General features: G+C 39.2%; 1 protein-coding gene across 2 annotated transcripts in view; it reads right to left on the reverse strand.

Moving 5' to 3' along the window:
* Window positions 1–13,937, reverse strand: part of RALGPS1 (Ral GEF with PH domain and SH3 binding motif 1) — a 76,430-nt gene extending 62,493 nt beyond the window's left edge. For both annotated transcript variants that reach the window (XM_064727395.1, XM_064727394.1), the window contains exons 1-9: window positions 13,805–13,937; window positions 11,402–11,518; window positions 8,578–8,765; window positions 6,689–6,804; window positions 6,206–6,313; window positions 5,783–5,833; window positions 2,832–2,915; window positions 2,254–2,343; window positions 549–641 (exon numbers count right to left, since the gene is read on the reverse strand). In XM_064727395.1, the coding sequence (XP_064583465.1) occupies window positions 549–641; window positions 2,254–2,343; window positions 2,832–2,915; window positions 5,783–5,833; window positions 6,206–6,313; window positions 6,689–6,745 (483 nt within the window). In that variant the 5' untranslated portion in view covers window positions 6,746–6,804; window positions 8,578–8,765; window positions 11,402–11,518; window positions 13,805–13,937. The remainder of the gene's footprint in view (window positions 1–548; window positions 642–2,253; window positions 2,344–2,831; window positions 2,916–5,782; window positions 5,834–6,205; window positions 6,314–6,688; window positions 6,805–8,577; window positions 8,766–11,401; window positions 11,519–13,804) is intronic.
* Between the last annotated feature and the right edge of the window lie 1,731 nt (window positions 13,938–15,668).

Consider the following 15,668-nt stretch of genomic DNA (forward strand, 5'->3'; position numbering starts at 1 on the left):
AGTAGAAATAACCTATAGTTGTGTATTCCTCTTTAAAGAAATATTTAAATTTACTCTAAGTTTGGCTAAGAAATTCTACCTTCCAGAGATGGAATTTCTGAAAATAGAATTATCAATGCTTTTAATTTCTAACATAAATAAAAACTGAAATGCATCACACAATAATCACAACATCAATGCTTGTATACATGTAACATGCCTTTTTCCTTTCTTTTAGGTAATGTATTAAATAATATGCTATGTTTTATAAGGGGACACTGATACACGTTCTGTACAAGGGTTTTCTAAGATTACTTATCAACAGAAGTTTTCTTGAGCATACAACCAGCGGCTTCTAGAACACACAGGGAAACTGGCAATTTACAGGAAAATAAATGCAGTCAAAACACCATTTTTCACAAAACATGTAACAGACCACTGCTTCTGCTACAGTACCACAAAAACAAGAACATAAAAGCATATTCCTCTAGATTTTACAATATGACAAATTCCAAAGAACGTCAGAATTCAAACAGGACAGAAGGGACAAGGGTCAAGGCAACACTTACAGCCCAAGTTTTGGTCAGCCTGAAGATAGGTGCACTCTGCAGTGCTGACACCACAGACATAAGAGAATGAAGATTGTTCAGTTCTAGAAGCTTCTGAAAAAAGGGAATAATAGCTTTTAGCATATTGGAAAGGGAAGCAGGATTAATTAATATAAAAGTTGCATTAATAAACCATTATTTTTTCATTAATAAAATACCAATTATCTATGACTGCAGACAAAATATTATCCCAATGCTGTCATGTGCAAGATTCTTAAGACCACTTTAAGAGTTGCTAATTTTACAAGTATACCCATCAATATAATAGGCATTTCAGTTTCGAGAATACAAACAGTACTTGATTTCAGTTATTTGTTATTTTCTAAGGCTATTTCTTCAGGAACAGAAAAAAGGAAAAAAGTATTTGATGCATTGTTCTTGAAAAAAGTAACATAATTTTAGAAATCAAATATTTAATCAAGCAAAAACATTACATGAAGATGCTGACAACACTCTCAGAATTAACACAACTTTTACCTTTGTAATCTGTTGCATAAGAAAAATTTACCTCACTTCAATCTATTTTGAATTTACTCTGTGTTTTGACAATGACTCAAAACACACTGATCTCAGGCAGAAAATACTTTGGAATAAAACTGTCAAGATGATAATGCTTGCTACAACAAGCATAAAAATGTAAAATACAAAAATGAGAACTGTGTCATGTAGCTTCTTTGTGAAGCTTAATAAGGGGCTGGATTCATCCCTGACTGATCCATTTACTCACTGTTCAGAAGCATTTAAGGAAGATCTGGACTTTATGGAGGGAAAAGCAAGAAAAGTAAAAAAGCAAGAGAAGGAAAGAGGGCAGTGTCCCCCCTCGTGCAGGCTAAAAAAAAGCCCAAACAACACAACTCTTATTTCTAAGAACAACCGAGGACCTCCAAGTCGAACATTCTCCTATTACTTGGACCATTTTTTTGTTCCAGTAACTTACTCAGATAAATTTTCTTCTAAAAGTAGAAAACTGCTAAGTATATTGATTGGAAATATGCACAATAGAAAATTTGTTTTCTACTACATGGAAAATATTATTTTAATTACCTACACACATATGCAATTTCACACATACAAAATTCACACTTGGGACTTTGATCCAAGTGCTGTGTCACTCAGGGTCACATAAAACAGAATGACTGCAGGTCGTGAAAGTGATAAATATTTTAAAATTTGTTTGTTTTAAAGCTAAGTGTAAAATGCAGTGCTCAAACTCAATAAAATAACAGAGCTTTAACAGCAGTGCTTTATACCAGCAACTACATATTGCAAGCAGGAATGCAAGTCTCACAATAGCTATTTTAGAAGCAAGGAATTTCTTTTCATAAAAGTTAAGTTTTAAAACGGTGCGAGACAAAAACCAGAAACATTTACAACCACATTTGATGTTGTCAACACACAATTAGCCACCAACAACTCAAATCACTTTTAAACTTGGTAGGTAGAGGTACAAGAGGAGTCACACCAAACTGGGTAGGTTCATCTAACCAAGTAGAAAAGAACAGTTCTTGTTCCTTTCCTTCATCTTGATCATGTAGTACAACATAACAGATGTGCTAAAAGAAGAATTGTTACCCTCTGCAATCCAACAAGGGCTCACAGGCATAGTGCAGAAACAAACACGAAGGAATTAAGGTTTTGAATGATAGTGTAAGAAATCTGCACTTACTTTAGCTATTTTCACAAAGTGGCTCAGTATTTCGGCCCTTATTTTTAAGGTCTGTGCTGTTAATATTTCTCGTACAACCCAAAAACTGACCTATAAGGTAAACACATACAACTTTAATTTATTACCAAAAAAATGGACTTTATTAGCCTATTTGATGAAATATTTGCAAACTCTCACAATGCTCCAGGAAGAAAACAGGGTAAGGAAAGAAAAGATTTCTGATCCCATGAATTCTCATCTGTATCACTGCAATTGCCTGAAGCATTACCAGCATAGGTAGAGAAGTGAGACAACACCAAGATAACTGAATGCGCAAGTGAGACCCAGAAAAAAAGAAAAAATATTGCTAATGTTGCACCACAGCAAAACAAATCAGGAACTAATAATTAGGAACAAGTGGTCTAGAGGAACAACATGAAAATGTGGACAAAGCAATTGAAAACAGGAGTTGTAATTTAAAAATCTTAATCCTCATTTGGAAAAACAGGTTTTAATTCACATGAGTAGTTCTGTTTAACTTTATACTCAAAGACAACTGTCAAACAGTACCTGTTCATCACAGTAATCAAATTATATACCTGGTTAAATCTCCTAGTAAAGGCAACAATATTTGGAGCAAGGGTGTGTTTTTCTTTCTTATTCCATCCACAGCTGGCTAGTTCCTAGGAAACACATTTAAAAATTGCCTTAAAAACAGAAATGAGTTCTCCTTAACACTAATTCTAAATGACTCTTCTGTTTTTTAGAACCACAAGTCTCAATTTCAATCAAAATGTTGTTCAACTTTCCAAATGTACACTACTAATTTTAGACACCTTCATATGAAAAGGCAGAGTCAGCCAAAGAGAATTCTGCCTCTGAAAAGCACTTTGTAATGCTGATAAATGGAACACACGCTAGAGATCTGTACATGCTTGTGTGAGCAGCAGGAAAAGCATTTCCAGCTCCAAACACATTTTGAATCCCCATCTCCAGCACTTAAAACTTCTGCAGATAAAAATGCCAATTTGCATCTGTCAGGACACAGATTCTCCACATCAAAAATCCATGTCTGGTCATATGATACTAAAAATCACATGTTTATGTGGAAAAAAACCTCAGATATCCTAAAAGGGACAGCAAAACTTACCTTTGTTAGAAAAGTGGAAGAGATCAGTAACCTAAGGATATTAAGCGATTGCAAGAGGGAAAATTCTGCGTATGGCAAAATCATTTGACTAGATTTAAATTCAGACTAAATAGGAAGGTTGATAAAAGAGAGTGATTCAAAATGCCCCTGTGTGTTTGAGAATTACACTTTGTCTTCTTTTTTTTTTGTATGGAGGGATGCTGGCAGTTTTCTCAGTGAGCACAGTCACAGGAAACATTCCCATCAAGTGTGCAAAACCCTGAAATTTGTGGTGGAGATTGCAATTTCAGGACATGGAAAAAATCTAAATGAAGTCACATAGAAATCTAAAATGTAAGCATAATTATTTCTGCTGGAGAACAAAGAATTGTTAACTAGACATCCTTTTTCTAAACTCTGCAGAGTAAAATGCAGATGTGTTTCTTAGTAATAGCTGTTGAAGAGCAGGAAAAAGCCTCAGCAAATACCACACTTAAAGGATGTTTGTATGTTTGAGATAAGACTTTTCAACCAAAACTCTAAAATTGTAGGTATTTCCATCCATGCATAAAGCCATGTTAAAATAATAAAACCTTAAATTTCAACGAGAAAATGTTAACTTTCTTAGTCTAATAACTTATCTAATAGCAAGGGAGAGTTTTATGACAAATACACAGACTATTTCTTGCTTTAAAACATAGTCCTACAGTTGGCAGAATTTCAGGATAGAAACAGCTGTTTCTTTTTGGCAAACAAACTATATTGATGATTCCAATAAGATGAAAATCAGAAAGCACAATTAACAACTAATAGTTCATGGTAACTGCTACATATCAAAGATCTATATTCTAGCAGAAGCTGGAAATACAATAGTTTTCCTTCTGATCACTCTTCAGTGAGTTACATCTACTTGCCAGAGAAGCACTTTAGGGAATTTCATTTCCAAAAGGCAAAATGAAGCAATTACAAAGGAAAAGAAGAAAAGCAAATCAATTGTTTTGGGATATTTTTTGCTATAAAATTCTATGGCACATGTTTCATAGCAACTAAAGTAAATTCAAAATTTGCTTTAACAATGAACATCTATAGTTTTGTATTTTGTTTTTCAGTTCGTTCATCTCCTCAGAGTATGACACTACCTCTGCTTTTGGCAAAGGTAGTTAGAATAAAAAAAAAAAACCAAACTGTTTTGTCCTGATATTTGTAGAAACAAAACTTCCTCGTAGAAAAGTATCTATGTATCAATTGGTACATATTGAAAATTTTTTGCTAGCAGATTTTTCTATGGGCATAATTTCTTATTGCATTATTTGTTTGCCATTTTCTTTCCCACAGGAAAGAAAATTCTCCCCAACAGCCTGGAGCACACATGTAATTGCAGAAGCATGAAAGCGTTTTCAGCTACAAAACTCTCTTGGTGTTCTTGGGGGAAAAAAAGGAATTATCTGACAGGAAGGACAGACAACAGATAGACAACTTTTTTATTTCCTTCCTATATTTTCTCAAAATAGAAGTCTGCTAATCTCTCTGAACTACTGTAATAAATGATGACTTGTTTTGTTAGTGACCTGATTAGGTGGCTGGACCTTCCACTAAAAACCTTCTAAACTTGACTGCCCCTACTGATGTTGTCAGAAATTCAGTTCTGCTGACATTATGGGGGCGCTCAGGCTGCCCTTCATAAAACCATGATATTCCAACCTTAGAACAAGAAGACAACAAGCCACAATGGACACATGGTCTTATAGTCAAAACATCTGAAGCAGGAGTCACGTGATTCTCGTACCTTTTGCAGTAAATAAATTTATCATATTTTACGCAAATTTGTCATATTCTGACAACTACTTTTATTCTTCATTTCTCAAGCTCTTACTACTGATTTTCAAACGTCTTGGTTAACTTTGACTGCTTTTCCTCAACAGGCCTCAGGTTCCCTTATGCGTCTTTCTAAAAAGGTTAAAATCTTAAAAGAGTAACTTTTAAGGGTTTGGGCTAATTTAATTCCAGCATTTATTATTCCGAATCTTGAAATTAAGAAGCTTATAAAGCAGTTGATGCAGTCTAAAATTGAGATTATGGTCAGAGGCAGGAGTCAAAAGTCTGAAATCAGATATGAATTGAAAAACGGCAGCAGAAGGGAGAACAGAGAATTTTTACACTTGATAAACTTATCCTGAAGAAACACTCCACTCAAAGCAAGACAAGAAGACTTCCAGAAAAGCACAGTTATCCCCTTTGGCAACAGATGACAAACCAAAGTAACTCATGCTGGATTACAGATTCACAGTACTAACAGGGAATATACCTAGAAAAACATTAGTGCAGCGCAAGAAAGTGAGCATTTTTGAACCAAAAAAGCATTCTTTGAATCATCACATTTTCTCAGGCACTGATTTCCAAAGATGGTTCACGAAAACCTACCTCAGGCTGTATAGCTTTAAATACTGGCATATCCATCAATGTTATCTGGCTCTGAAATGAAGACAGAATTTTACATCATGTAATATGAAGAGCTAACAATGACGTATTTCTATCTGCCCTTCAGTAACTACAATCCATACACATATTTCTTACTAACCAGAACTAGCCTATGCTAGGGTCCCTTAAAGACTTAAAAAATGCAAAGTAAAACAAATATGCTGTGTCAGGTCAGTACTACATGATTAAATCCCAAAACAGGATTATTTTATTGAAGTTGATAAAGTCAGAAATTTGTTTTCAAAAACACTGGAGGTTTATTTAAAAGCTGGGTTTTTTTAAGAAAAAATATTTCATATATTTTTTAGTACTCTGCAACCCTGAGTATTATACAAGCTTAAATGCAAAAATAACATTTATACTTACAGCAAACTCCTCAGGAGTTACTTTCAACACATCAAATACAACTGCATCGTAGCTTTTATTGGCATAATCTGAACTTTGCCCTTCCAGGGAATCTGAGCTGCTACTACCCTAAAAAGAAAAAATAGTAGATTTATCTGCAGAATGATTAAATTAATCTCAAAATAACCGACTCCATTTTGATGGTATATTACATTGCTCTGAACTCACCAACAATTCATGGCTGCTCTAAGTTACAGAGTAACAGGTCAAAAGTGCCATTTAAAACTAAACAAAATGAATAATCATTAACAACAACAATAAAAAAACATGGCTGTGAACACCAAAAACCATGAAGTGCTCTATAATTACTCTCTTGCCATGTTGGTTCTTTTTCTTACAAATGGTGTAGTATATGACTAGTAGTGGAAAGGGCTTCTGTGAAAGCTGAAACAAGCCAAAATTTCTATTTTGATACAGGAGCTAATAAAACCCAACAAACTGTACCTCTGGAGTGGCAGAGGTGACCATCACACTGGCCATGAAGTCATTCCTTTTATACATGCTCTCCACACGGTGCAGGAAGTTTCAGCTCAGCCAGCACTGGTTGAAAACAGAAACTCCTGCAAAGCAAATTATTTGTGGAATAAATCAAATTTATTAAAAAACCCAAAATGCACACAGGAAACAACCCAGCAATACAGGATATTTCATTTTCCTACTCAGAGCAAAGGACTTAGGAAACAAGATTTATCTTAGGAGATAGATGCTCTTTTCTTTTCCAGGTACCATCAGCGAAGGAGTACAACTGAATATTGCTAAAGCGATGCCAAGTCCTTACCCTTACCTCCACTCAACTCCAGAAATGCAGGGGGGAAAAAAGTGTATTATTTGTCATTCATGTTGAATTAAGTTTTATATAAAAGTCCCTCCCAGGCAGGCCAAAGTCTCAGAAACTGCAGGCTACCACAAACTGCTTACAGAACTAGCAAGTCAGCTCAAGCTCTGATTCTGTTTAACTGAGCAAACAGCATGGTTGTGTCATCACTCCCCACAGCACACATGGATGAGCCCATGGCAGGCACGGCCACTGACTCCTGTAAATGGACTCTTTCATCAACAGCTGTAGTTGCTCATATGTGCAGCAAGGGAAACTGCCACATCTCCCTCTGCGTCCTCACGTTCCCTCCCACAACACTGATCACACCAACAGAAAAATCCTCAGAAAAGAAAACAGCTAAGAATAAAAATATCCTCTTATTTTACTCTCTTTCGAAAGATGAAGTCTTCACTTCTCATTCCTACAACGACAAACAATTCTCCCCAGGATCTTTCATGAAACAAGTCACTAATTTTGCTTCAAATAATGCCAACATCTTCTCTGCTAAACAAGGCAAAAGTCAATTTTCTTTATATTTTCTGCTGATAAGTTTAACTCATTTTGAGCACTAACAGGCTGCTAAGTATTTCTAGGTCTGGAGTTGCTCTTCTTAACAGTCCTTACAATCCTGAAGTGGAAAGTAATTCTGTAGATGTAATTTCTTTAACATGTGGCATTTACATTAAGGCCACAAAAATATTCCTGTGGCCTCCATCCCTGCCTTTCTGAATACGTTCTCCAGGGCATGAGGAATCAATTACAATGTGAAAGGGGAAAGAAAAATCCCATATGTGAACTTTTATCATGCCCAAATTCAGTTTTACACAAGTTTCAATGTTCATTATATCAAAGTGAGACAAAAATGTTCTAATACCTAAACCCAAAAGCACTATACTTTTGCCTTTTAACATTCAGCACATACACAAATCTTGCAAGGCTAGAAACTTTCATTCTAGACATGATCAAAACAGATTCCCCTCGCCTTACCCCCTCCCCCCAAAATGTTCCAAATATAACACAAGCATTTAAAATGCACCGTTTTTTCATACGTGCAAGGACTTCTTCAAGATTCACGTCTATGAAAAAATGCCTCTCTACACTTGTTTTGCTACCTTTACAAAAGTCATAGGAAGCAATTATCCTTTTTAGTCAAGTCCACTTGATCATTTGAAGTGTTTCCCCACCTGCAGAATGCATAACTTTGCACACAAAGTAACAGAGGAGCTAATACTATGCCCATGGTATGAAAAGGCTATCAAACAACATAAAGATGTTAAAAATAATATTCCCCTGTACTTGCCATATTTCACCCCAACTAGATTAAAAAGAAATTTCTCAAATCCCAGAAATTACCAGAGGCCCAAAATGTTGGCAATAAAATGTAAGAAGCCACTTAAATGACATACAACTTCTTTTCACAGCTTTTGATTCATACAATTTCTTTCAACTTGCTCAGGTTAATCACTAAAATGATGCATTACACAAACAGTGCTAAAAATCAAAACTAAGGAAACACCTTATCTGTTTGCACGGAAGGTTCACAGGCACATTGCAGTAGATCTCCTTCATAGGCTGTCCGCAGCAAAGTGGATAAATCAGGATGCAACAGACACCGGAGTTTGTCTGCTCTTCTTTGCCAATTTGACAAACCCATTTAGATACGGAGCACTCTCAGAAGCAAAACTGAAGACACTGCAAAAACAACTGGAAAAAACCCCAAAAATACCACCATCAAAACCAAGCACAGAAGCAAACCTTAGAGCCATTATTTTACCAGCATTTGTCAAATCTTGTTATCTATGATACAGAAGCAACATTCTTTGAAAGCAAAATGCAAATTTTATATTGCTGTTAGTAACATGCACGTAATGCAGTCAAAGTGCCCATAAGTTCAGTTGCAGTACTAATTACCAAACTCACAAGAGTCACTGAGACGCTTAAGCACAGAAAACCACTTCTGGCCAACAAAGTCCACTAATTTGTGGACTTTGTTCACAACAAAGTCCACTAAAGTGCTCTAATTTCTGAATGCTAGCAGAGCAATCTGAGGAAGTCATTGACTGTTCACATTGCTTTCAGCAAATACAAAGGTAACCATGTCAGCAACCACTGATGACCACTGTTCTTATTGATTTTTTTAACTGAAGGGAAAAATACTGAGCTACATATGCTTTTACTACCCCTAATTCAGCCATTTCAGACTCCACAAGTCAACTGGCTTAGTTGATTTCAATAACCGTTTACTTACTACTTTCATTAGTTGATTATGGTCTTCCTAATGACACTGAATCGAGAACTGAGAGCTGCAACATGCTTTTAAGAAAATATACTTCAGCATTCTATCAAAAGTTAAATATTCTTTCTTAAGCTTAAATTAGCTGGACAACTGGTTCAGTGAGAGCAATCAAAGTGCACTAGCGCCCTACCTGGGCACTGATAAACTTAGTTAGAACCAACGAAGTAACCATAATGCTTTATATGAAAAATATCTTAATTTCAAAAAGTCCTTTTGAAGTAATTAAACAATAAATCTTGGTGGACATTTGGACAACATGAGAAATTCTAGAGTATATGAAAGCCTGGATTTAAATAATTGCCTACTAACAGTTTATTAAGAACAAAGCAATTAGGCTACAGAATATTAGTCATAGAAATGTGATAGCTTTTTAAAGATCTTCCAAAGCAAACACTTGTGTATTTTCAGTATCCATTTCACCAGGAAGACCCTAATATATTTCACTGTGCTTTAGGCAACAGTACCACCTATAGATAAAATACACTATGAACAATTTAGCAGTTTCATGCACATCCTTTTCTGAGAAACTTCTGACTGTATTTAATGATGACTAATGAAAATGTAACAGAAATAAAATGGGGCTGTGGATTAATTCAGCTGACCATAAACTGAGATCACTCAAGTAAATAACTATTCCTCAATAACATGCATCGTCCCTGAGTAAACAGGCTGAAAAAACCTGAATTTTGCATCATTTCCCAATAGCTGCCAATGGATCAAGTCTAATTCTGGAAAAAGTATATTCAAAGTTGATTGCCCTTTCTAAAATTCTATCAACTCTCCTACTTCCACCCCTCCAGCGCACGTACTCAAACGAGTTTGACTGTGAGCAGAGGAGCAGCTGCTGTGATGAGTTTAAGAAACAACTTGAGAATCCAAGTCCTGAACTCTTGAGTTTTTTTAATACACAACTGATCTGAATTATATCTAACAGTACATTAAAAACAACACCTAATGCGCAAGTCATGCATTTATGACATGCTTTATTTGATTTGTCACATGTTACACTAGACAGCCATTGGTCCCTTTGTTGTCACTAAGCTGCCCTCCAACAATTAAAATTCCAGCTTTTCAAATTAACTATCATAGGACAACCTGGATACAAAGACATATGTGGCAGTCACTACACCAAAAAGGTAAGCTAACATTCTACAAGTGGAATAAAAATAAGGTTGTCTTATTTTTCAAAATTATAACGAATGCTATGTCTCAGTTTTCTAGTTTAAAAGCTGTGCGCAAAATTTCAGAGCAAAAGGCTGTCAAAAGTTATTTGAAATATCTCACACAATCTTCAGTTGCTAAAACCATGAAAGAGTAGGAAGCTGACAATGCTGGCTTGAATGTCCAATGCTATTCTATAAAGATGTGATTACGCCCCACATCTTTACTATATTCACTGATTACTGAGCTCATTCTAAAGAACATTTATTACATTTACAAATTTACTTTTAAGTGTTTTCTTCTCTCCATTCTTCTATCTGCACCATTACTTACTGCATCAGGAAGTAAAGTAATAGTATGATCAAAATTACTTGTATAAGCCAAAAAAGTACAATAAAGTGAATTCTATTAAGTAAAGATAGCAGACAGATCTCCATCTGGTTACCTAAACAAATTAAGACAAGAAATACAGTATGGGTTTCTAATTATTAGAAACCATTTGGAGAACTTTGCATAGACTGGAATTTAACTGTGTCTGGAAATCTTTACATCAAGGTTCTATATCAAGACAGAAATGCAGTGCTCTCTCCAGCAGAAGTTCTCCTTCAAAAGTCATTACCCTTCAAGCAAGTCTGCAAACTTGAATATCTCAGAAGACCAAGATATATGTTTAGGGAAGTTTTACTTTAAGGGAATTTTCATGAAAGGAAAAAATCTTCAGTTACAGGAAAAGAAACATATATCTGCAAATTATAGTAAAATACTACTAAAACTCAAGTTCTCTAAACAGAAGAGAACTGACAGATGCTTCTGTAATCTCTGGTTATCAAATATAGGTGAAAATATGAAATACCTGTAACTTTAAATACAGTTGCATACTTACAGTGGAATAAGGCAGCCGTGCTCTCAACCCATTTTGCTGCACATCTCCATTAGTTCATTGCTGGGTCTAGCTCTGGTTTTTCAGCAGTTTTATCTCTTGTTTAAAAGCATAACATTCCTGTAAATGCCAGGAAACAGGATTTATTTTACAACTCAATTATTCTCAAACTCTGCACTCCTCACCTGAAACATGTGCTCTAGTATTTTTATTCTTACGTCTCCCTCACAACTTCCATTGTTGGTTCCCCATTCTAGTTTCACTGCTACTTGACAATTCCCAAACTTAAAAGAACTACATATACATCACAGAGAGAAGAGCAATGTATTATAAGTTTCATAGCTAAATATACTCCAAATATGTGCTTGTAACTCCCCCTCACTCTGTCAATCAACACAAGGTCCAAGCCAACACACATTATTTATTGGTTTCACTCACTTCTTTCAAGGTGCTTTATGAATTGTAAATGCTAGTCATCCTCACATCATTTTCCTCAAGGCTTAACTAAACAAAGCAAAACGGACACAAATCCAAATACAGTAATTCTTTTATCTCTGTATCAGCAAATAAAGCCATAGCTCTTCCAACAAACATGATCAGCTACAAACCTGAGAAAAATACTGCTTAGGTAACTCATTTTGGGGATATTTACTTTAGGCATAGCCCTTCCCTTTTCTCCTCTTTTGCCTTATACCAACTTTTCTAAAACCTAATGTTTAATAAAATTACACATCAAATAAGAAGAAAATAACCTCAAAGACAGCTTCTTTTATATAGACTGACATGAAAATCTCATTAAAGCCCATGTTGCTTTGATAAAGGCAAAAATAACTGCAGGTCAATTGGTGCTACTGTGCCTCTACTACAGGTTTTATTTTTGTTCTATCACAAGAGAACCTCCCCCTTAAAGTCTCTCTTCTTGCTATAACTATACACAATTCCTACTGGCATCAAAGCAAACTATCTTTTGCTAGAAAAGCAGTATTCTTTTGACACATCCAAAACTCATCCAGTAGGCACTCCTTGCATGAGCAAATGATCCGAGTTCAGAGAATAATCAAAATGACAAGTTAAAAATGGGTTAGCAACCATTTAAGTATTTCAGTGAAATTACAGACATGACGCCTGTTGTCTGCCCTGCATCACGTGGCATTTTAATAAAGGGCAAAACTTGTAATTCCTATGGGCATGAACTTCTAGGTGTCTTCACCAAAATAAGGCAAATAAACAGAAAAACGAATAAAATAACTTGGTTTGAAAGTGTTTTGTACTCATTTTTCTTCAAACTGGTGCTCCATCATGCAGAATAGGCAACATACAGAAAACGAACAAATGAGTGTGTGTAGGTCTGCCCTTTACAACAGCTTCCTGTCCTTCTCAGACATGAAGCATATCTACCAGGCATGGCATGAATATTCAACAAGTGAAAAAATATCTGACTATCAAAGCTATACATAAAAGACAAATTGCAACATTCATAGATAAGGTTTCTGAGGCAAGGAATATTCTTTTATATTTCAGAGACACCAACGCATTTCAATTTTTTCAATAATTAGTATGACAAGAATACATATGCTTCATTTAGTTGGGTTCAGAACAACAAACCACAGACAAAAGGCATGATGTACTTCTACAACCAAAAATTTCAACATCCATTGCTCCATCCACTACATGCCAAAGCCTCAGGCTGACATAAGCCTGCAGAAGCTAGACCAAAAACTATCTGAAGTGAATTGAAAACAGATCGCAGTAAAGGCTCTTAACAAGATCCGCACGGTTTCATCCACATGATACGCCAATAGTTTTCAAATTTATTCCTAAAGACACAAGAGGACGTAGCCAACCCTAGGTGGTTTCCATCTGTTCCCCCTAGACCCCACATCCGCACCAAGGCTGCTCCCGCTGTCCGCCCGGATTCGCGCCGCGCAGCACCGACTGCACGTGCCCGCCCCGCCTCACCGCACCGGGCCGGCCTCCGAGCCCCGCCGGCGGGCAGGGCCGTGGGGACCGCCAGCCCCGCGCCGGAGCGACATCGCCGGGCGGGGAGGGGCCCGGGGCCCTTTCCGAGCGAGGCCGCGGGGCCGGTCGGGCGCTCGCAGAGCGGGGAAGCGCCGCCAGCGCCCACCCTGCCTCCCGCGCACCTGCCGCGCCCCGCGCGGGAGGCGCCCGGACCCGCCACGGTGGGCGCGATGCGGCAGCGCCCCGCGCCGCCCCCGGGGAGCCGGGAGCCGCCGGCCTCCCGCTAGCGGCGCCTCTGGAGGGTGAGCGCCCGTCTGGGCCTGTCGCCGCAGAGCTCCGCCCGCAACACACGCCCGGAGCGGGGCCGGTAGAAAGCAGAGGGACGAGGGGCTGTCGCGGCCTGTCCCACCTTTTCTGCCGGGCACACGGAGCTTGTCCGCAACTCACCTATTCGGGACTTGATGCCCCCAGCAACGCCCACGAGCTCTCTCGGTGAGAGGGAGGCACCCTCAGCGCCGCCGGGGACGAGGCCCGGCCCGGCTGGGGACCGCGGGGCGGGGCGGGGGCGCGCGGACTGACGCGCGCGACAGCCAACCGGCTCCCCGCGCGGGAGCGCGCACCAATGGGCCCGGGCGGGGCGGGAGCGCGCGAGCGCAGGTGCTTCGGCGCCGTCCTTGGCCGCGCCCGCCCCGCCCGCGCCCCCTGGCGGTCTCAGAGCGGCTGCGCAGGCGGCTCCGTGAGAGCAGCGGGAGCCCGGGGGTGCGGACAGGGGGCGAGCCCGGGGCTCCGGGCAGGGGCGAACCCGGGGGTCCGGGCGCGGGGAGAACCCGGGGCTCCGGGCAGGGGCGAACCCGGGGGTCCGGGCAGGGGCGAACCCGGGGGTCCGGGCGCGGGGAGAACCCGGGGCTCCGGGCAGGGGCGAACCCGGGGGTCCGGGCGCGGGGAGAACCCGGGGGTCCGGGCAGGGCTTCCGAACAATCCGAGCGTCCCTCCCGGTCGCGGCCCGGCCCCGAGCAGCGGGTCAGGCCGCTCCCGGAGAAGAGTCAGTGAAGTGCCGGTCGTTCGCGTCCCCTCGCCGCAGCATGGGCTGTGCCTCTCCCTTCCCGGTGCATCGACGAACCTCTCGGAACCTCCAAACTAAATCCGGGGTCAGGTTCAGGTCCGGGTGATGATGCTGCGGGTCACACAGTGACCTTGTGTGTTCTTCCAAGGCAATAAAATAGAGCTTTGTGGGCTTCTTGGTAACTGAGAGTGGTACTTGAAGCAAAGAGGCAAAAGGATGGTGCACCTTTCTCTGATTTACAGCTTCTATAAAAGCAATGCTCAGGCTCAGTGTGTGTAGGCATAGCTACAGGAAAACATTGGCTCTGTGGACTGGTAGGTACATGCAGGATTCCACTCAGCCCATCGGACTGGCCTGCAGGTTTGCATGTTAGAGAACAAAAGCCTAGTGAGGGTATGCAGAGGAAGCTTTGAGATACTGCATGATGCCCCGAATACATTTATAAGGTGTCTTCCCAATTTTACTGGTTACCAAAGGTTTTCATTACCTATCAAACTCAGAGCAGTTTAAACATCTTCATATATCACAACTAAATGTCTATGAGTGTGCTTTTCAAAGCAGAAAAATTCGAGAATAAATTGTAAAAATAACTTTAAACATAGATTTGAGATGTTATGAGTCCTGATGCTCACAACACCAATAACTATATCAAAGCCAAAGGCACTACACAGAAGGTATTCTCTCTACACTTCCCTGCCTCTCAGAAAGGCTAAAGAAAATTATTTCATATGAATCTCCAAACATTTAATTCTTATTTGTGTTTATCCTATTGGTGTACTGCCAAGCAACACACTTTAATACGTATAGAATCAGTTCCCACTAGAGCAAAAGTACAGAACTGTCTGGCAAAATATTTTCTTCTCTGTCCTGTATCACTGTGCCAGAACATTAAAACAGCAATCCATGTGGTACAGACTTTGGAAAATATACATTAGTTACTAGTATTTTTACAGGAATTTGAAAAAAAACTATCTGAAAACCAGTTAAGTTCTTATCCAAATGATTATGAGATTCTGACAGTCACCAAACTGACGCTTAAAGTACTGTAAAATGGTGGTGTCCGCTGCCCAGGTAGGTCTCATGTAGCACAGCAGGACAGACTCTGAAATCCTGGGTATAAACACTGCTCTGCTAACAACGGAATCACCCAGCACCTGCTCCTTTTGAGGGGTCATAATGAGGACTGCAAACTTCTTTTTTTGTTCTTATTTTAGGCTTCTGCTATGTACAGTGCCTTAAATGACCCCT

Source organism: Zonotrichia leucophrys, chromosome 17 (assembly GCF_028769735.1).
Source record: "Zonotrichia leucophrys gambelii isolate GWCS_2022_RI chromosome 17, RI_Zleu_2.0, whole genome shotgun sequence".
NCBI lineage: Eukaryota > Metazoa > Chordata > Aves > Passeriformes > Passerellidae > Zonotrichia > Zonotrichia leucophrys.